The 21,907-nt window shown below is 43.6% G+C and overlaps 2 protein-coding genes and 1 non-coding gene across 6 annotated transcripts in view; 2 read left to right on the top strand and 1 right to left on the bottom strand.

Annotated features, from left to right (window-relative positions):
- MAST2 (microtubule associated serine/threonine kinase 2) overlaps positions 1-21,907 on the top strand; it is a 383,088-nt gene that overhangs the window by 51,073 nt on the left and 310,108 nt on the right. The gene's annotated exons all lie outside the window — the stretch shown is intronic.
- Positions 6,107-19,790, top strand: BEST4 (bestrophin 4). Its single transcript, XM_056844048.1, has 10 exons — positions 6,107-6,156; positions 7,891-8,075; positions 9,294-9,388; positions 11,805-12,038; positions 13,007-13,161; positions 13,797-13,874; positions 15,581-15,724; positions 16,861-16,941; positions 17,680-17,834; positions 19,373-19,790. The coding sequence occupies exons 2-10, from the start codon at positions 7,924-7,926 to the stop codon at positions 19,788-19,790; spliced, it is 1,512 nt and encodes a 503-aa protein (XP_056700026.1). The 5' UTR covers positions 6,107-6,156; positions 7,891-7,923.
- Positions 21,048-21,180, bottom strand: LOC130474067 (small nucleolar RNA SNORA35). The gene has a single exon (XR_008933215.1). It is a non-coding gene; the product is annotated as a small nucleolar RNA SNORA35 (small nucleolar RNA).

Here is a 21,907-nt window from a genome sequence, read left to right as displayed (position 1 = left end):
TGAAAAAGGTCATAAATTGGAGCAAGGCACTGCGTACCCATTTTTTAAAAAAACTTGAGGCATATTTTATTTTGAGCAAGATATTTGGCACACTGTTCTGTATATCCCTACATGGCTTTGTCCAAAGCTGCCTCCCAAATTCCCAGAGCCTGAGTGGCCTGGTCTCTCCACTCTCCTTCTCTGCCAAGCAGAAATCTTGGCTGAAGTTCGCTCTCTGGGAATTCCTTCCAGTTATTTAGAGTACATAATGCCTTTTCTTCTGATTCCTTGTGGAAAGAGGCGAGCGACATCTAGTGGAGAGGAGGTGCACACAATGGTTATCCTCCAAATCCAAATCCAAACCATAATGAACCAAAATGACACAAAACAGTGTGCAAAGCTCTCCAGAATTATTCTTCAGGCTGGATATTCCCCCCCCCCAAAAAAAAAGAGGTGTGTGGGGGGAGACAAATGTTTTAGTCTCTGAATTTAAGGTCTTTTTCTTTCCAGTGTCTCAGTGCCAGCAGGCAAATAGATATACATTAGTGCCTTTCATGTCAGGTTGCACCCTGATTTCTGTGAGCAAGAAAAACAGAAATGGTGTCTCTCTGTTGAAATTATAAAGGCCAGCAGTTTTCCTTGCATCTTTCTGACACAAAGTGAAATTCACAGATCCCTTGTAGGGTGAGAGCAAAGGAATTACTTGGCAGTCATTGTATTAACAATGTTGGAGATACTTTTAAGATGATACATGAGACATAGTCAATTATAGCCAAACTGGGTAGTTTTACTTCATGGGAAAATTCTGATATGCACAATCCTTTTTGCCATCCTTTTTGGAAACTTGTAACACGTCTTCATTTAGTAAACACTAATCTAAGCTAAATGGATCCCTCCGCTTCGCTATGTTCTCACAGCATTTGCTGTGTGTAGATTGACCAGAGGGCGGCAAGTAAGTGGACGATCCTGGTCAGAGGTGGCCTTTTGGCCCCTTCTGACTGTATGATTGAACATCGGGTCACAAACATTTGTGTAAAGTAAAATGATATTAAAAGAATTGGTAAGTGTGATAAGCCTTTTTTTCGTACTTACGGGACATGCACAGCCTCCTAAGATTTTTGGGATCTAGGTTCATTTTGAACTATAAACCTTCCCCTCAGTTTCCAGGTGTTCTACAGGTAGCGAGTGTATAGGCTTTGGGTTCTCTGCTGGGAGGTAAATGTTGTGGTGCACAAGGAGATTATTGAGATTACTGGTGCTGGATTAATATATAAACAACTAAGAAGATTTATTTATTTTACAGGTTGGTTTTAAAGGAACAAACCAGCAGCACAGGTTTCCATGTAGATAAAGTAGAAACCTGGCTGAGGCACAAAAATTTAAACTGGTTATGACTTCAGAGAGTAGTTAGTTTTCAGGCACAAACAGACTTTTACAGACTAGCCACTAGGTTGGATCCTTTCCCCCCCCACAGGATTCCACCCGCACCAGTCTGCACTTTCTCCAGAATCAGACTAAATTGTACAAGTCTGTTCATCACTGGCCTAGGTGCAGGTCTCAGAAGTACAACACCCTATAAGGGCCCATCAGAGCCAGCGAGGTGTAGTGGTTAAGAGCGGCAGACTCTAATCTGGAGAACCGGGTTTGATTCCCCAATCCTACACATAAAGCCTGCTGGTTGACCTTGGGCTAATCACAGTTCTCTCAGAACTCTCCCAGCCTCTCCTACCTCACAAGGTGTCTGTTGTGGGGAGGGGAAGGCGATCGTAAGCCGGTTTGATTCTTCCTTAAGTGGTGGAGAAAATTGGGGTATAAAAACCAACTCTTCTCCTCCTCCTCCTCTCTAGACCAAGGAACCCTTCCTTGCCTTCTTACTTTACAGTTTATTTTTGCTGTGATCGAAATACTTCCATGTTCACAACTGAGAGTTTCTTTTGTGCTGAGCATTCTGTATTAAACTTTGGTCTATGTTCTTTGCATACTGGCCTGTTTCCCAAAAAGGGGAGGGGAGAATATTTTCAAAGCAAAGTGTATGTGAAACTGAATAAATGGGTTTGTTCTGCCTTTTACCCATTTTACAAGGAAGATATAGCAACTGCTTCTCTTTGTCACTGTTAAAAAGATATTTTAGGATTAAAAACCACAACAACAACACTTCAATTAGGAGAAAATGGGCTTTGCAAATTAACTCATGCCCTTAAAAGCCTGGCGCCCATCTTAACTACCTTTCAGGCAAGTAACAGAGAAGTTCGGCAGCATCTCACACGTGGTTCTCTCTCCCAGCGGAGGCTGTGCCATGCACCCACACTTCCCCCTTGGTCTTTCAGACTCATGCTCATTATCCACACAGTCGATCCAGTGCTTAGTGAAGTGTACTAAGTACATAACAGCTGTGCCATATACTCCGCTGTTGTCATCACTGCATTGCCCCAGGGTGGCTAAAGAGGTTTTGTTTGCTGAAACGATTAAAGGGTAATTTGTCAGAGGTTTGCTGGAGGTGTTTGAATAATGTTTTTGAACTCAAGATGGATTTGATTGTATTCTTAGATATTTTTGTATCCAACATGAAAAATTAAACTGTGCATGCACATTTCTGAATTGGGGCGAATTTCTTTGAATGAACAGAAATAGAAACAAATAGAAAAATAGAATAGAAATAGAAACAAATAGAACTTGGAAGAAGAAAATTAGTGCCCTCTGAAGAAGAAGCCCCTGGGTGGCAGGGTCTGTACAGGAGCCCCTAACCTGGTGATTGGTGGAGGCTTGGGATGTAAGTCTCCTGAGACCTGAAAGTTTTATGAGGTTGGGGGGGAGGTGGGGGGAGTTTGCCCAGGGCCCTACACCTCCTCAGGGATTAGTGGGAAGTACCAACATTGCCAGGTGATGGATACTCTCTAAAGAGATTTGCAGCACCTACCATGATAACTGGTTTATGTTTCTGAGGCCAATATAATGAATGAAGAGGATTTCCATCTTTGAATAAATACAGTTTGCATCAGCATTTTCTTTTCTGTTAGTTGTGTATACATTCCAATGTTACAAGCTGAACCAACACTTTCTGAGTCAGCTAATGCCTTTTACATTCAACATTTTGCTAAGAGCAGTCTAGCTGCCTCTATTAACTTCCTTAACAAATATCCATATTTCTTTTCCAAGTTTTTATCCATCTGACCCAACAAAGTCAACACTGAACTCCTGGATTCCATATACATCAACATTTCACTGATGATTCCACACACACACACAACCACAGAACAATCCCAACATATATGCAAAAGTGTTTCTTTTGCCTGAAAGCAATGCTGGCACAAATCAGATCCAGTTTTGGATATTTTACAGATTCTATGCATGAAGAGAATCTTATGCTGCAAAGCCAGTCCTTAATAAATACAATAATATTATGAAATATTTGCAATAAAAACAAGCCATAAAATAAACCATCAATCCTCCTACCAAACCTTTTTTTCCTCCTGTCTGTACCAGGCTACTGTGGATGTAATTTGGGCAGTTCCATCTCAATTCTTTCTCTTATTTTGCTCCTCCACTAGAGCTGAATGAGAAAAGGAACTGAGCAAACACTCTTCTGCTCATTATTAAATGTGGAAGGTATCACTTCATAGCAGCCATTAGGTAGCTGATTGTAAATCTGGAGCATGAAGGACAGATGAGTAGAACAGGGCTATTTGCGCAGGAAATAGGGGGCAACTTAAAAATTAGGTTCAGACCAACAGAATTCTGCCAGTAAGAAATATTTCAAATGTTTCTATCATCTTAGTGAGTCTAAATGAATGTGAAGTACAAGAACCCCTGTTATAGTCAGAAAATAGTAGGCAATAGTGAAAACTCTGAAAAATAAAGGATAGATTTACAAGCAGTAATAACCATTGCAAACCAAGCATATGTTTTCTGTGTGATAAATTACACTTATCTTTATGAGGTCATAGAGTTGTAAATGCATTATCTGTGTAAAGTCCAGTCAGGTTTCCCAGGGGAATTCACACAGAGAACATGTTCTATCCATTCTACTGGAACGGCCACTAGCATCAGCAACTACCACAGTGACTAAAGTGGGAATCCATGAACCTATATGCTTTCCTGGTATTTTCAGTGCAACCCATTTCCTCATCTTTCTCTGTTTGTCTGGATGAGAATATTTAGGTTGGTGGGAAGAGTTTAACATCTCTTGATTTAACATCTGCTGCGAAGCCACAGGCTTGGGTTATATATGGATTGGTGAATCAGGAATTCATCATTTGAATAAGACAAAAGGGAAAAGTAAAGTGGGCATTTTCTTGCAAACCTGCTTTTAAAAACTGTCACGGGACTCATGGGGCAATTGTCAGGACTGGAGGGTAAGAAATGGATGGATTAAGCCAAGGGAAAGGAAATGCAAAAATATTATAAGTTGGACCAGGAAAGAAAGAGATGGAGGAAGGCACAGATAGGGTTGCCAGATCCCTCTTTGCCACCAGCAGGAGGTATTTGGGGCAGAGCCTAAGGGGGGGTTGGGGAGGGTAGGGACTTAAATGTCATAGAGTCCAATTGCCAAAGTGGCCATTTTCTCCAGGTGAACTGATCTCTATCGGCTGGAGATCAGTTGTAATAGCAGGAGCTCTCCAGCTAATACCTGGATGCTGGCAACTCTAGGCACAGATGATGTTACCATATACTGAGACCATTGGTTTTTTCTAGTTCAGCACTGTTGGATTTGAATGGCAGTAGCACTACAGGATCTCAGGCACCTGGGTCCTTTCCAGTTCTACTACTTGAGCTCCTTTTAAGTGACTGGATTTGAGACCTTTTGCATGCAAAACATGTGCTGTACCATGGAAGGAAGGATGGGACTCTGCAGCTGAGCTGTTGTTGGGTCAGATACATGCAATCAATCATAACTGGGTGGAGGAGTGCTTTGGATTTTTTAGTGGAGGAAGAGGGAACCATGTACACCACTCTAAGATCTTTGAAAGACAGGCTGGATAAAAATGTAATTGATAGATAGAAAGACGCCATCCACTCAAGTTAATTGTCTTCTTTAGGGCCGTGCAGTTTTCCCCCAAAGTGAGATCAACTAGTAACCTGGGAGGTTTATGCTTTCCTTGGATACCTTGTGGTTTGGCTCACTTGCCTGAGACATACTCTTGGTTACAGGTACTTCTCCTGCTCTCTGTTCTTGGTGCCACGCTATTTGACGCAGATTAATCCAAAAGAGGAGCTGAGAGGTGGAAGCTCTTTGGACAGTCCTACCTATCTATGAATGTGCTGTCACATCTAGGGCAGGGGGACGATGTGTACACACTGGGATTCCCAGTTGGCATGCTAGGGTATGCACAAGGTGTAGAATTTTAAAGTCCTTGTAAAGGCATCTCTCGGGATGCCTTTACCAGCACACAGTTTTCTCAGCTTTGTGAGAGTTTGCACATTGTCTATTGATAGGGTTGCCAATCTTCAGGTACTAGCTGGAGATCTCCTGCTATTACAACTGATCTCCAGCTGATAGAGATCAGTTCACCTGGAGAAAATGGCCACTTTGGCAACTGGACTCTATGGCACTGAAGTCCCTCCCCTCCCCAAACCCTGCCCTCCTCAGGCTCTGCCCCAAAAACCTCCCACCAGTGGCGAAGAGGGAATTGGCAACCCTATCTATTGGGGTCAACTATGTCTCTAAATCATTTCTTAGGTGGCAAACACCAGTGTCTTGGTTCTTGCCTTTTGCATAGTTATGGAATGAAGCAAACATGGAAGGGTGCTGAGTCTAGGGAAAGAAGAAAAGAGTGGAAAAGTAGTTGATAGCCAGGTGGGAGGAACTGGTGGCAAGCAGAAGTGAGTGAAGAACATTTGGGTGTGATAAGACCCACATAATAATTATGGTGGGAACCACTCAGCTGTCCCCACCCAATAGCTTTAAATATTAATTTGGGCTACTGGATAAGACAGTTCTGGTCTGGCTAGTAAAATTCTGGCTTGGTGGTTGAGCTGAGAAGGCAGCTAAAATTAGCTGTAACTGTAAGAGTCGAAGGCCAAGTTCCCTTTTCTCTACTGCCTAACAGCCTCCAATCCATCATTCTGAACAGTATGATGGATAGACCATGGGTAAGATATTTAAAGGAAGTGGGTAACAGTTTTTCTGCCCTCACAGCATTAGTGGGACAGTCACTACAAAGGCCAGTCCCAGGACAGGTAAGAACTTATTTCAGCTTCTCTTCATCAAGGCAGCATTCATCACAGTTGCTGCTTTTTCTTCTGGTGTATGTATCAGCAGCATAACAGGCAAAATGTAATCACTATGATGGATGGTATGCAAAAGATGTCTTCCTGTACTGAAAATTGGCCAGAATACCTAATAAACCAAAGGCACAGGAGGGTGACTAGAAAAGAAAAGTGACAGCCCCAGCACTGTGCCAGGCATGGGACCTTTTCATCCTTCATGCCACCAACCAGCTTTCTGACAATTACTGACTGCCTGCAATTCAATGCTCCTTCTACTCTCTGCTTTGTGCTCCCTACTGCAAGTGCTGTATGCCTGGGACTTGCACTCTTTCTTGGGGCTCTGTGGCTATTTAGCAGGGATTTATGGTTGTAAATGGCAGCATGAAGGGGAGCAGGAAAGCTTCTGGCTCTCTTGGGAGCTTCCTTCTGCTTGTACCTCCAGGCATGAGCAAAAAGAGTTTTGTTTCCATTCGGTGAATGATTGCATCAAGTTCTGTTAAAGCTGGAAATCGATTTCACTTAGAATAACTGTGAGCTCCAAGGACATCTCAGTAACAAACTAGAAAGGATGCCTATTTGTATGGGTAACTTATCCAGCAATATACAAAGGGAGGCCACTCAAGCCAAAACTTCTTTTTGGTGGCAGTAATAATATGATCCTTCATTGCCGTTTGAGAGCAATTTTATTTTATAGTACCATACAGAATTTCTGCAGGAAAGAGACAAAATGCACACTCACAGGTTGCTTGCATATCGACACCCTCAGGAAAGGTGTGGTGTGGCAGGCTACATTCTCTTGTATGATGCTGTGGGAACGGGATGCTCTTCTGCGGCTGGCCAAGGGTATGAGAGCAGCCAACCCTCTGGACCACCAGAGAAGAAGCACTGTTGTCTCCAGAGGCTTGTTCCTGAGTCAGCAGTGGATTAATGGTTGTGAAAGTGTAAGAGCTGGAGATCTGAAAGCATTGGCCGGATATTTGGGTGACTGATAATCATCTGATGGGTACCATTTGTAGTTGCTGTGTGAGTCCTATCAAAGGCTTTTCAATACAAGATGAAGGGCACTTTGCCCAATCCCTGGCTCTGAGAAGTGTGTATGAAATGTATCTGTAGAGGGGAGCATGAAGAACCACATGGCCTTTCCTGATATACATTTCTTGATATACATTGTACATTTGCTCTGGCTAAATGACCTACCCTTAAGATACAGCTTCTTGCTCTGTGGCAGATGATTGCATAGCAGCTATTTTTTCTGCTCAGCCACATGGCAAAGAGTAAATACCATACCCCAAATCCAGCATTGCCATCATTGTGGTGCCGTATGCCACTGGACCTTGGCATGGTTTTAGAACTTTGTCATCAGCTCTTAAAATGTTGAAGGTGGCACCAATTATGAAGTCACCCTCAGGGCCAAAATCCAATATGCAATCTGTCTCCCATCCTCAATGATTTGCATAGTCTTTGCACATTGTTAAAAACAACCACTGTGCTGTGCAACTAATCTGAGGAGAATTAATTTTGTAATCCAGATTGCAATATAGCTGCTAAGTGAGTAGAGAGATAGACTGGTGACATGCTGTATGATTTACAGATGGCACCCAGAAACACTATGATCAGCATTCAGCATTCCACAAGCAAGCATGCAGGAGAAAATGGGGAACATGATCTTTTCCTCCCTAAACATTCTCTCCCTTTCTGTTTTAGCCGGTGCCTGCATGGCATGCAGACAAGGCAGTCATGACAGTCTCATACACCCTGAAAGTAGCCAATGCTCGCTTTGGGGGCTTCTCCAAGCTGCTCTTCCGCTGGAAAGGGAGCATCTATAAACTGCTTTACAAGGAGTTCCTTGTCTTCATCTTGCTGTATGCAGCCCTGAGTGTCACCTACAGGTGAGCTGGCAACCCCTTGTATGAATTACCAGGAACCCATAACTCTGAACTCTGCACCTTGGGCTCTATGCCTGCCTCCAATATCAGGCTCCATTACAAGTACAGCAACATGGAACCTGTGATTCAGCTTAAGTACAATAAAACTACAGAATCTTGTACTAGGCATAATTTTGCTGTGTAACATTTTCAGCTCTTCCTTTTTTAAAAAACATGGTTCTAGTCCTTAAAGTTAGCCTGAAGAGAAGACAGAGAGGGAATATGATAACCATCTTCAAGTACTTGAAGGGCTATCATATAGAGGAGGGTGCCAAGTTGTTTTCTGTTGCCCCAGAAGGTCAGACCAGAAACAACGGGTTGAAATTAAATCAAAAGAGTTTCCGTTTAGACATCAGGAAGAATTTTTTAACAGTTAGAGTGATTCCTCTGTGGAATAGGCTTCCTCGGGAGGTGGTAAGCACTCCCTCCCTGGAGGTTTTTAAGAAGAGGCTAGATGGCCATCTGTCAGCTTTTATTCTGTATATGTGATAGATATTTTACTGGTCATGGACTGTTCCAATAAACTGTACCTGCCATCTGTCAGCAATGCTGAGTCCATGACCTTAGGCAGATCATGAGAGGGAGGGCACATTGGCCATCTCCTGGGCATGGAGTAGGGGTCACTAGGGGTTTGGGGGTGGGGAGATAGTTGTGAATTTCCTGCATTGTGCCGGGGATTGGACTAGATGACCCTGGTGACCCTTCCAACTCTATGATTCTAAGTTGCAATGGTTGACTTGGAAGCCTGGGGAATTGCATACAGAGAACTCTGAATGAGGTGGCAAGAGCTCAGTATAGTTTCCAATATATCACATGCAGTGCAACCACCCTTCTGCTGTCTTGGATTTCAGAGTAGTTGTAATGCTTGGTTTACCAGTATGGTTGGAGGCTACAGATGAATTGGCTCATAATGTTATTACAGGCCCCTTTCAGTAAGCTTTTAATGGAAAGGTTGGGAAAACAGGAAATTTAAATTAATTGTTGTTCATTAAGATCCTCTGAATACCAGGGCTAGGAAGCAATGTCAGGGGAAAGCCTGGGCCTCTATGCCTTGTTTGTTGGCCCTCCAGGTTAACTGGTTAGCCACTGTGTGAAATGGGATGCTGGACTAGATGAACCACTTGTCTGACCCAGCAAGGCTCTTACAGTCTTATGAGTCTCTTTGTCTGTCTCCCATCCTAGGCACCTTCTGAATAAGGAACAGAAACATCTCTTCTCAAAAGTGGCTCGGTACTGCAACAGCTCCACTGACCTAATCCCCCTGTCTTTCGTCTTAGGTATGGCACACCTACATACTCACACTTTACATATGTGCACAGCCCTCCCTTTCTGCTCTTGACAGAATACCTTTCTGCAGCTTCTTGCATGGGCACTTCTATAATTTATTACATTTTACACTTTATTACATTTAGCAAAATTTACTTTTTTAGAATCCCACCTTACTTGTAAACATGGCTTTAAAACTCCAATACTGGGCATATAAATGATGTCTCTCCATTTCCCTTTTATGGGTGGGCAAAGCAAAATCTGAACTGGACTCAGACCACTTAGCTAAAGCTGGATCCCAAGGGATTTGGCCCCTAGTTGCACATCTAGCTTGGATCCCAGCGGAAATTTCTGCTGACAGAAGAAAAATGTTGAGATAGGACTTTAGGTCTCTTTTCTACAATAGGAATAGTTGTTGCTGACATTCCCTAATCTAAAATAACCCCAACATTCTCCTTCAGAATGGGAGAACAGAATCCTAGTCTCTCTTTCCTAAACACTTCCTCTGTCCCATTAAATGTCTCTCCTCATGGGGTGGGGGCTGGTTCAGTGGTAGAGCATCTGCTTGGCATGCAGGAGGTCCCAAGTTCAATCCCTGGCATATCTGGTTAAAAACAAACAAACCTGGTAGTAGCTGATGTGGAAGACCTCTACCTGAGGCTCTAGAGAACCACTGCCAGTCCGAGTGGACAATGCTAACCTTGATAGACCAATGGTCTGATTCAGTACAAGGCAGCTTCATGTGTGTTCATGGGTATGAGAAGAGAATCCAGACATTCTGGTTTCTAAGCCACTTCCTTCCTCTTATTCAAAGTGCTAGCTCCTAGTCTTCTCTCAGAGCTGGGTCTAGGATTGCCAGCTCTGGGATATGAAATATCTGGAGATTTTGAGGATGGAGCCCAGGGGTGGAATTTGGGGAAGGGAGGAGCCTCATTGGGATATAATGCCTTTGAGTCCAAAGCATCCATCTTCTCCAGCGGAACTGATCTCTGTTGTCTGGAGATTGGTTATAATTCTGGGAGATCTCCAGGCACCACCTGGAGACTGGCAACACTAGCTGGGACTGAATCCTGCTAATTTCAGACTGCTCTCATGTTCCAGTATATTGTACAAGACTCTGTACCTCCCTTCCTTTTCAGCTTCCAATGCTGCTTGTGGATCACAACCCCCCCAGCTGATCTATAAACCAATATGAAGTGAACTACAGACTACATGTTTGGAGAACAGGTCCTGTGGTATACATGAGAGCTGGCCCTAATTAATGAGAGAGAGGCATAATGTGGTGGAACGTATGTTAGCATAGGTACATTGTGAGTCATGTTGCAGCCTAGAATAAAAGGGGAAGTAATGGGCAGGGAACACATAATTAAATAGAAAAGGGAAGAGGTAGTTTGGCAGGGGAGAAGGTTTGTCTAAATGATATACAGTTAAGGCAGCAAAAAAAAAAAAGCCTCCTGAGCATGTTTGCCATTGCCGGTGCAAGCGCCTGCTAGAGCACAGAAATGGGAGAATTGTACACCTATGCTGATGGGTTCACAAGTTATTCCCGCTATAATTCACATATCCCCCCCACCTTGCCACATGTGCTACAAAGTCCAGACAAAGTAAAACTGCAGTTCTCTGATCCATATGGTCAAGTTACCAGGTACTGGTTTCTTTCTAGAGGGAATAAGTCAGGAATGGGTGATTCTCCTTACAGGCCAGGGGGCAGATGTGAGCTCATCTGTAGCCTGCTCTGGAATTGGCTTTCCTATGTGCCCAACTCTGCAAGAGATCTGGTCCTGGGGCACCCATTAAAGGTCACCAGGCACCTCCCTTCTTACGAGCCCATCTATTTGGGAGGTTTGTTCAGCTATGGCCTGTGTGCCCTTGTTTTTAGTGGCTGTGACTCCACTCCCTTCCTTCCGTAAAAGATTACCTAATGAATATCTCTGGCAGCTGGTTGTTGCCCATGGTGCAGTTTTAACCGGATGTGTTTTAATTCACGTGTTTAGCTATGTTTTTAACAGTGTATATTTTGTAAACCACCTTTGGCATTGTGGAAAGGCACAATATAAATATTAAAATAAATAAGATCAGTGGTCACATGGGAGAGACTTGCCCCTTAAGCCTCCTCAAATAGCCCCCTCATTGACTGGCCTTCTGAAAACTGGTTACAGCAGTTCTGTTCCAGAAAGACTTTGAGGGCCAAATGAACCAGATCCCCAAAGCTGACTTTTCTTTTTGACAAGTTGTATTTTTGAAGTTTTTATTGATGCTGTTGATATAGTAATAATTTAAATGTTTCCACTCAGTAGTGCACAGGGCTAATATGCTCAAGTGGCAACAACTGTCTCCCTGAGGCTGGATGCCTTGCATCTTATGTGGAAAAGCTGCATTGCTGTACTGCAATAATATCAAGGCCCTCTTCTTTTTTTCTCTGGGCAGGTTTCTATGTCACACTGATTGTGAACCGCTGGTGGGCTCAGTACACCAGCATCCCACTGCCGGACCAACTGATGTGCGTCATCTCTAGCAACGTGCATGGCAAGGATGACAAAGGCCGCATTTTGCGGCGTACCCTCATCCGTTATGCCAACCTGTCATCTGTACTCATCCTGCGCTCGGTCAGCACCAGGGTGCTTAAGAGGTTCCCGACGATGGATCATCTAGTAGATGCTGGTAACTCTGCATCTTGACCCTGGGAAAGGAGAAGTGGGTTGGGAAGGTAGTGAGGCCCCAACGTGTTTTACTGTCGTGAAGGATTTGAACCTAGATAGCACCACTATGTAATGACTCAAACATTTCACCAACTCCACAAAGGTCACTGTTCCAGAAGCACCTGAATCTGATCACTGGTCTCAGGACACCAGGGAGAGTTCTGCAATATATCTGCTAAATCCTCAAGCTGAGAAATCCCCATAGTGTGTGCATAAAAATGGTACTTGCATCCATATAGGATGTTGCCTCTTTTGAAGTCAGGCTTCAGATTAAGGATTGATGATTTGAAACTTTTTGGTGCATAATATCCTTTTGCTGAGGAAATCCTCTGATTTTGTAAAGAAATACATCAGTTTTAAACTGACAGTTAACTCTTCCTCTGTGTTGTTATGTATTTAGACAACAGAGTAAAATACCCTCTGTCCGTATCAGTAAAAACCAGTTCAACTCTTCACACAATGTATTTGCATCAACAACAGGGTCCTACAGCTTGTTGCTGAACTACTAAACGACATATGAAGCTAATTTTCAGCATGTGAAGTTATGGATCAGCTTTCTATTACACTAATAATGAACTCTAGTACAGGAGCTGTCAAGGATTAGTCATACGTTACACAGTAACGTATATAACAGTACCTCACTACTGGTCTTTAAAAAGAAACAAACCAAGGCCACTCTGGAAGAGGGGAATTTAGGGCAGAGTAGCAAGGGGAAATGGGTGCTTAACTCATTCCCTGCTCCAAATTTCCCACAAACTCTCATGTGAGGCTCAGCATGTATTTATGTCACATAGACTCACTGACGGCCTTTATCATCGGCAGGCCTTCTTCAGAGCCAGTAGGGCAGGCTAGTCCTGAGTGCTGTTTCTAGCCCCAAGGAGCAGAAAGGAGGGCAAGGCAAGGGTTCAACTGGCTGTTGTTTTCACACAGGTTTCATGACACAAGAGGAACGCAAGAAGTTTGAGAGCCTCCATTCAGACTTCAACAAATACTGGATCCCCTGTGTGTGGTTCACCAATTTAGCAGCCCAGGCACGACGGGATGGGCGGATCCGGGACGATGTGGCACTCCGCCTGCTCATGGACGTAAGCCGTGGAAACAGTCAGGGGATTGCTAGTGGGCAACTCAAGCGTGTTTCTTGTTGCACAGCCCCAAGCATGATTTTGCTCCTTTGCCCAATTTCAGCCTTGAATCTGCTTCAAGGATGTGCTGATGCCTGTGGCAATAACCAGCCTTTTTTAAAAATGAAAGAAGAGACAATGGAAGAGGAGTTTTATTTAGGACTGCATTTGACCAACTGAGTTGGACTAATTTAATTTTTATTTATTTGCAGTCCTAATTGTGGTCTTTTAGATGTTTTTTTTTTTAATAACCATTTCATTTACATTGTAAGTCGCCTTGAGTTCCACAAGGTAGAAAGGCAGCTAATAAATAAACTATACCAGACAGGGACTTTTGATTACAGTCTCCAGCACTGTGGCAGTCAGTGCTAAGTATTACTTCTGTAACACAAAAGGGTACTACAGGGGCTGCATGAATTAGTAGTGCCAACTAATCCAGTACTCTCTCAGCTGAAAATCAAAGTTTAAACTGAATTGGCAGGTGTGGGAAAAAAGAGAGGCGTTGAGATTTCACTCAATATATACAGTTCAGCAGCTAGCAAGAGGAAGCCTGTTAGCTCAGTCAATACCGAACTAAGAAAAAAAAAATCTCTCTTCAGGAGCTGAACCTTTACCGCTCCAAATGCAGCATGCTTTTTCACTATGACTGGATCAGCATCCCCCTGGTCTACACACAGGTTGGTAAGGAACACCCCCCCATTCCCATTTTGTTAATAACCACATGCTCAGATGCTCCCGTCTCGGTAACAATTGTTCCAACAAGAGCAGATGAAGGGCTTCTTTCCATAGCCACAAAAACGCACACAGTTCAAATTCTAAAGATACATCTGCGCAAAGCACAGAGATCCTCTCCCCCGCACAAGATTTAGCTTCCTGGGACATCTTAGTTTTCCTGTTGAAGAGAGAAAACGCCTAGCACTCAGAGATGATGGGGCCTGAAAAGACATTAGCTCCTTTAAGTCTCCAAGGTCCTTTCTGGAACTTTCCTGTTTAGTCTATTTAATAATCAGTGTTAAATAAGCACATAAACCCTTTCTCTTTCATTGTTATCTTGAAAACGAAACAATGGAGCCTGTGCCACTTGTCACATCATCACCTTTATCTCCCTTTGCATATCTTAATGTCACTGGCCACCAAGACTAGATTAATTCATGCCATCATATTTCCTATTACTATGTATGGGTGTGAAAGCTGGACAGTGAAGAAAGCTGATAGGAAAATAGATTCCTTTGAAATGTGGTGTTGGAGGAGAGTGTTACGGATACCGTGGACTGCCCAAAAAACAAATCAGTGGGTTATACATCAAATCAAGCCTGAACTGACCCGAGAAGCTAAAATGACTAAACTGAGGCTATTGTATTTTGGTCACGTCATGAGAGAACAAGAGTCACTGGAAAAGACAGTCATGCAAGAAAGGTTGAGGGCAGCAGGAAAAGAGGAAGACCCAACAAGAGATGGACTAATTCAATAAAGGAAGCCACAGCCCTCAATTTGCAAGATCTGAGCAAGGCTGTCAAAGATAGGACATTTTGGAGGACACTGATTCATAGGGTCGCCACGAGTCGAAAGCAACTTGACGACACTTAACACACACGTATCTTAATGTGCATCCAGACACCTCCCTTGCTGCTGCTGATTTGCTCGCTCTTCCTTCAGCAGCTCCTTGCAGTAGGTACTTCCAAGAGACCTGGTCAGTTCTATTGCAGTAGGTACTTCCAAGAGACCTGGAAGCCCTCTAAGCATCCAGCAAGAGTTGTTGTCCATCTGGTTTTGCTCCCCCCCAGGGAACTCTTGCCCTGACCTGGATAGCCCCAGGTTAACCTGATCTCGTCAGATCTCAGACATTAAGCAGGGTTGGCCTGGTTAGTATTCGGATGGGCAACATTCCAGCGAACACCAGGGTCATGATGCAGAGGCAGGCAACGGCAAACCACCTCTGAATATCTCTTGCCTCAAAAATCCTACAGGGGTTGCCATAAATCAGCTGTGACTTGATGGCACAAAAAAAGGGGGGACTGTTTTATCTCTATGTTGTAAGCCACCCTGAGCTTACTGGGGAGAGGTTGGGATATAAATATAATAAATAAACTCTTACTTTATTTATAGTCCACCTTTCTCACTGAGACTCAGGCAGAACCACAACACAGAACTGAACACGTACACGCCTGCTGTTACAGCTGCTAAATTGGCAAAAGAAGCAAACAAGGCAGGAAATAAATCAGCAACTCTGAGTTGTTTTCATTGCTTTGCAGCTGCTTGGGCATATAGTACACTGCCAGCACATATGTGCAATCCTTGATCAGGTACTGCAGGATAATGCTCTTCTGTGACATTAGTAACACCAAACCACCTCCAGCTGAGATTAATGCTATTTTCTCTGTAGGTAGTCACCATTGCTGTCTACTCGTTCTTTGCCTTCTGTGTGGTTGGGCGTCAGTTCCTGGACCCACAAAAAGATGAAGATCTAGATATGTATGTGCCTCTGCCCACCCTCCTGCAGTTCTTCTTTTATGCTGGATGGCTGAAGGTGAGAATGCCCCCACCCCAGGGACATAACATGAACCTGAGCAGAGGTCTTCCAAGCCCAAGGTTTCACCAATTAGCTAGTCTACTGGAGAGCCATTCATAGAACCAGAGTAGACAAGATGCACAACAGGCTTTAAAGCCCTGTTATTCTCTGGGGATCCTGAAGTGACTGATAGCTACAAGCATACCTCAGAGATATTGCAGGTTCCGTTCCAGACCACCACAATAACGCAATTATCGCAATAAAGCAAGTCACGTGCATTTTTTGGTTTCCTGGTGCATATAAAAGTTATGATTACACTATAATGTGGTCTATTAAGGATGCAATAACATTGTCTAAAAATGTACTGTAATAATAATGGGGAAAGTTTGATACATTGCAAGAATTACCAAAATGTGAAAGGGACACGAAGTGAGCACATGCTGTTGAAAAAAATGGCCCTGATAGACTAGCTCAAAAATGCAATGCCTGCAAAGCGCAATAAAGCAAAGCAAAATAAAACTAGGTATGCCTGTACTGAGTGATTTTGCCACAGCAGTCAGTCATCTGTAAGAACTCAACAGGCTGCTGGATCAGACCAAAGTCAAACATTTTGTTTTCCACAAGGGCCCACTAATGCTTTTAGGAAGTCCACAAACAGGTCCTGAAAACAAGTCTTCCCACTGTTCCCCCCCCCCCCCGTTTATTCAGTGGCATACGGCTTCTGGAGATGAGAGGTACACACAGGGATCTGGTGGCAATCTACAAATGAGGGTGGGGACAGAATTCAGAATGCTGGGGGCAAATAGGGATTTTAGGCAGCCCTTTCTCATTTGTAAGGGGCCGTTGTTTTATACTGCTTGCCCTGCACTGAGGATTTCTTCCATAAGTCATTTAAAAAAACACACACACACACACTACACACAGGAAACAAACCTAACATAAAGGTATTGGCTGATGGGCATTAGGCACCAGGGTCTTATGCGCCCACTCTTTTTCAGTGGCAGCGTCCCCCCCAAAAAATTGGGGAAGGAGATTCAGTGATGTGGTGTACTTAGTAGATCATATAGGAGCAGAGTTCCTCCAAATAATCTTCCAAAATCTCAGAATTGTCCTTTTTAAAAGCACTGAACATTCGTATCTTCCTCTTCCTGCAGGTGGCAGAACAGATCATTAATCCCTTTGGAGAGGATGATGATGACTTTGAAACCAACAAACTAATCGACAGGAACTTGCAGGTGTGTCTGGCTATGCAAAGGAAAAGCAAAATGCTACCCGCGTTGGGAATATTAGTTTTTTAAGTAAGCATTTCTAGATGTTTCAGTTGCTACAGTAACGTGGAACCATCCAGTAACCAGTCTGAATAAGTTACATGTGATCAGCATAATCTTACCCGAGCTTCATTTTAGCTACCCTGACTTATTGTCAACACAATGCTTCTGTGAAAACTCAATTAAAAAAAAACACCAGACAGCTGGATCCTATGACTATGGCCTGCCATCAACAGTACTTGGCCATGGCACAAATATGCAGTTTGAGTGGAGGATCAGAATATACCTTCATGATCCTTTTTAGCCACAGACTGCACACCAGATGATTTTATCTATTTGTAATTGCATTAATTCAGTTTCTCACAAGACTTCCTAATTTGATTTCCTCCACATCATTCATGGCATGACTCTATGTAACAAGAGCTGGAGAGCAAGATTATATTGTGGACTCAGGCATGACTTTTATGTCTGAGTTGCTTAGTCTGGTTTTCTTCAAATCATTCAGCAATGAGTGCTAGGAATTTTCTTATGTCTAATTCACCCCTCCAAACAGAAGCATCCTTGTTTATCTGGACATAATTTGCTCACTCCTTGTAGTTATCAGATTCTTCCTGATCTTCAATCTTGAACTGAAACAGTCATTACTAAAAAATGAGTTTTACTCGGTTGCCCTTTAATTCAAAGTGTCCCTTGTTGCCTGATCAGGTATCACTGCTTTCAGTGGATGACATGTACCAAAATTTACCTCCGACTGGCAAGGACAAATACTGGAATGAATCTACAGCGCAACCCCCTTACACAATGGCCACAGTGGCAGAGACATTGAAACCCTCCTTCATGGGATCCACCTTTGACATGCGGTATGTTCAACTGGATATCCAAACAGTTACTTTGCTCAAAGATGGGAGAGTACCCAACAGAGGCTCTAGCCCCACAAGCACTCAGCTATTAAAAATTATATCTGAGACTTATATCCTCCTCTCGTCGCCCAGACCACTCCCTTTAAATCGTTCACAATCCAGCCAAAGGCATTGCTTTTTGGAGGTCTCAATCTTCTCCTCAGCCCAGGGACACACAAACGGCAACTGACTGCTCAGGGATCAGCTGAGCTCTCTCCCTGCCCAAAGCATGGGCTGCTAGAAAACCTTAGGAATAAACTGTTCCACGGAACCCGTGTGGGTAGAAATAACAGGCTATTGTTACTTCCATATTGAGACATACTACTGCCTGACAAAACTCTTGAGGGCGAGCCACAGAAAAAAGAAAAAGCATCAAGGAAGCACCCAAGGCAGAAAGCATTGAAATAATGGATGAGTACCTTACCTTGACAAGTATGATATTAGGAAGATTAAAAACAAATATCCAGTACTGTAGGACTTAAACCTGCAGTGTGGCTGTACTGGAAATACCAGCTTGGATTTAAAGCAGTGAGTGAAGATCAGCAATAGGAAACGAATCTTCTGCATGCCATCTCCTGCTACACTACTATAACACTGGGCAAGAGACACCTCCCCCACCCCAGGAATAGCACTGGGCGGGTGATACAAGGGGGGAAATTTTTTTAAAAATGCACATTAGAAAAAAATTTCCACAGAAAGAAAACCAGCTTTAGATCCAAGCCACTGTATAAATCTCCGCTTACTCCATTTAAGCCAGCGAAGGTGCAGGAAAGGTCAACTCACAAAGTATTGGCCTATTCTAGAATTTAGGGCTACCCATGTGATAAATAGTTGATTTGAGGTGAAGATGCTGATATACTGGGTGCCTTAATACATGGCATATTACTGACTTAAAGGAATTTAAGTGGTGTAAAGACGTCTGGGGAAGACAGGCCTATCAATAACCATGACAGCCAACGGAAACCTCCCAGTGCAGATCCCCTATACTGCTAAGTACTAGGTGATAAGGACAAACAGGGGAAGGCTATTGCCTTCACGTTCTGAGTTTTCCAGAAGCAACACCATAAAAACTACTAGGCTTTCATTGAAATCCAGGGTGTATTTGGGGGTGTAAATACAGGGCTTCATTTAAGAATGACTCCCATCTAGATCCTGCCTAGGCTCAAACTGAGATATAAACCACACTAAATCCCTGTCAGAACTGTATTAAAGCATGTTATGTAAGCTGCTGGAATCTTGATAGTCCAAGAAATCTTGGGTTGGAACCTGTTTAAGAGGGAGGGTTTTTTTTTATTCCACCTCCTGCTGCAGCCCTTGAAATCCCTTCTCACGTTGCTCCTGGGACCCCCGTACCTCAAAAGCAGCATTTGGGATTGCTGCAGGAGGGGAGAGGTCATATTTCTCTGCACAGAGTCCTTCCACACAGAGATCTTGATGGGATCCAACTGCTTGTGAATTAAGTTTCCTTCACCAAGTGATCTTTTCTCTTCCCTGTGCAGGATGAGCAATGACCCAGAGCAGAGTCAGCAGGTAGACGCATCACCCAACATGCCTAGGATCCAGACACCTCTGCTCAACCGCTTCCTCACTGCAGCAGCTTCCCCTGCAGTCAGCCTCAAGAATTTCGGAAAGGGCAGCCGAAATCAACAACTACTACGGGCAAGGGCAGAAGGCACCTTCCCCTCCTCCAGCCCCAGCTTCTACCGTAGGGAAGACCCAGAGGCAGTTGGTCGTATCGAGGAAGAGGAAATGGAGAATGAAGAGACCTCACTTAGTGCAACCCCCACCTCTGACTCCCATCTTGGAGTCCCCTACAAACCTATAAACACAGGGATACACAGAAGGGAACTACCCCAAATTACAGTGGTGGAAGCCTCCGAAGACAGCATAAGCATCACTGACCAGCCCTCTGGCTAGCCCCTCAACGGCAGGGCTTGCTGGGTAGGTTGAGGTCTCTGTCACTAAGCAAAAGCTAGATCAGGGAGGCAGTTTCTTATGGACTGAAACAAGCTAAGTGAATCTCTATTACTTTTGTAGCTGAACCAGGCCCACTTCTCTAATTATGAATTGACATTTTAAAGAATTACATGGTTAATTCCTACTTGAAGCAGGGAGTTGATGCAGCTCAGTGGGCATGCTGAGAAACAAATGAGCAGCTACTTCACATATATTTACATGAAATAGTATGCTTGAATATGTAACGTGATGCAATTCTTGCAAACCTTTAAAAGCCTAAAAGGTATTGTGCAGCAATTGTTCTCTTCTTTCAACCAGCAGAGGTCAGCTATTACTTTGACTGATCGTTCACGACACAGGGCCATGATGCCAAACTCTTTGCCTCAAACACAGGGTTAACAAAAGATAATTCCAAAAACACAGCTGTCCAGATTCTAGTGGCCTTTGTGTTGTGACCTTATGCATTAAGGCGAACGTCTGTATAATCAGGGTTCTCAAAGTAACTTCAGCAAATGATATATACATGAGTAATGTCACAACTAGGCTGACAGATCTGTACGTGGATTTCAAACAATTCAAATTAGTCTGCATATCCTCTGGGCACTTAAAGGATACTGTAACCTTACTCAGGGATCCAGTTAGATGGAAGCTTCGGTATAAGACTGGAAAAATCCCTGGCTCTTTGGTACCTTAAGGCTTTGAAATAATTGTTCAAGCCTGATCGAGAAGTGGTATTTTTCCAAATCAAGTTGTATGTAGTTCACACATACAAGCCTTGACCAAGCACAATTATTCTTCAAACAAATAAAAACATAGACAAAAGCAAGATCCCTGGGCCCAGAGTATTATGCTCTGTATCGCCTGAAAGAACACAGTGACATATCAGTTACTAACTCACAGGTTCCCCGCTCCATTATAAGCCTGCTTCAAAAGAGGTTTTGTTGAACACACTCATGCTATTATATACACCAGCTAGAAGAAACACAAAAGGTTAAAATATCTGACAAATACTTCACTTCCTGGAAGATGCTAATTTCTTATCTGTCCAAAGGCAGGAGAGACAAGCCCAGATCACCCGCAGGCAACAGCCCTATAATTTACAACTTTGTAACACCAGCTATGCTTAGTCAACTGGACCGCACGCCAGATTTTACTTATGCTCACTTGAAGTCTAGTTGTATTTTCAAAAAGGAGAATGTAACAAGTTAGAAAATGGAGGATTGTTCCCAGCTTTCGAAAGAACCAGACCTTTGGAAAAGAGGCCAGGCCCTTCTGCTAGAAGGGAGTTCATCTTGCACCGGAATGAGACTGGAAGGTCAAGAGAAGACAACCCAGTCACTTAGCAGTGCGTCATCAGGCTGATTCCACAGCTAAATCAATGCAGCAGCATCAGGTACAACGGGCAATATCTACTTTTGGGAAGGCACAAGCAAAGAGCTGCTGCAAACCCACTAATACTTTTTTGTTTGGTTCCCTTGCATTTCCCCAAACCAAACCATCAGAAATATGTTTTACTCATCGGAAGAGAGGTCTAGGTCCTCTGGGAATCTGCAAACTCTACAAAGCCAGAAGGGGCAGGATATTCCCCAAATGATACTTTCAAGCTCACATGAAGACTCTTCAGCAGGAGCCGAGCACAAACTACATATATCACATGCCCGTGTTGGTGACTAAGTTGCTATACCCCCAGAAGCAGAGAAACCTCCTCACGGGAACTTGCCATTCTGAGTTAAGGCTCGTGCAATTCAAAAAGTGAATAGTAAGGAATCGCCTGCACACCAGTGATAACTCTTGATGAAATAGAAGGGCTCTTCAGTTTCCACATCTAGCTGCTTGGGGGGGTGGGGGTCACCAGTTCTAGCCACTTCCTGCATAGGCTCTGGTGCAGCATGCAAGGAAGCCACATCAGTGTAATACTGAAGCAAGCTCAGAACCACTCCCAAGTTAGCAGATGAACTCACTGGTCTGGGACAAAATCACAGACTCAAACCAGCTTCCATGCTGCATGCATGTATGTGTGTGTGTATTTATGTATGTTTGTGTATGTGTGTGTTTATATAGATAGAGAGAACAAGCCG

The sequence above is a fragment of the Euleptes europaea genome, chromosome 2, assembly GCF_029931775.1.
Source record: "Euleptes europaea isolate rEulEur1 chromosome 2, rEulEur1.hap1, whole genome shotgun sequence".
NCBI classification, from domain to species: Eukaryota; Metazoa; Chordata; class Lepidosauria; order Squamata; family Sphaerodactylidae; genus Euleptes; species Euleptes europaea.
Note: the sequence above shows the minus strand (reverse complement) of the source record. Positions and strands in the feature narration are given on the sequence as shown.

What these genes read in the sequence shown, in the direction of transcription:
- BEST4 (XM_056844048.1), top strand. Translation starts at nt 7,924, where the DNA reads ATGACAGTCTCATACACCCTGAAAGTAGCCAATGCTCGCTTTGGGGGC. An exon ending in CCCCCTGTCTTTCGTCTTAG is followed by an intron (nt 9,389 to 11,804) that starts GTATGGCACACC and finishes TTCTCTGGGCAG; the next exon opens with GTTTCTATGTCACACTGATT. An exon ending in GGATCATCTAGTAGATGCTG is followed by an intron (nt 12,039 to 13,006) that starts GTAACTCTGCAT and finishes GTTTTCACACAG; the next exon opens with GTTTCATGACACAAGAGGAA.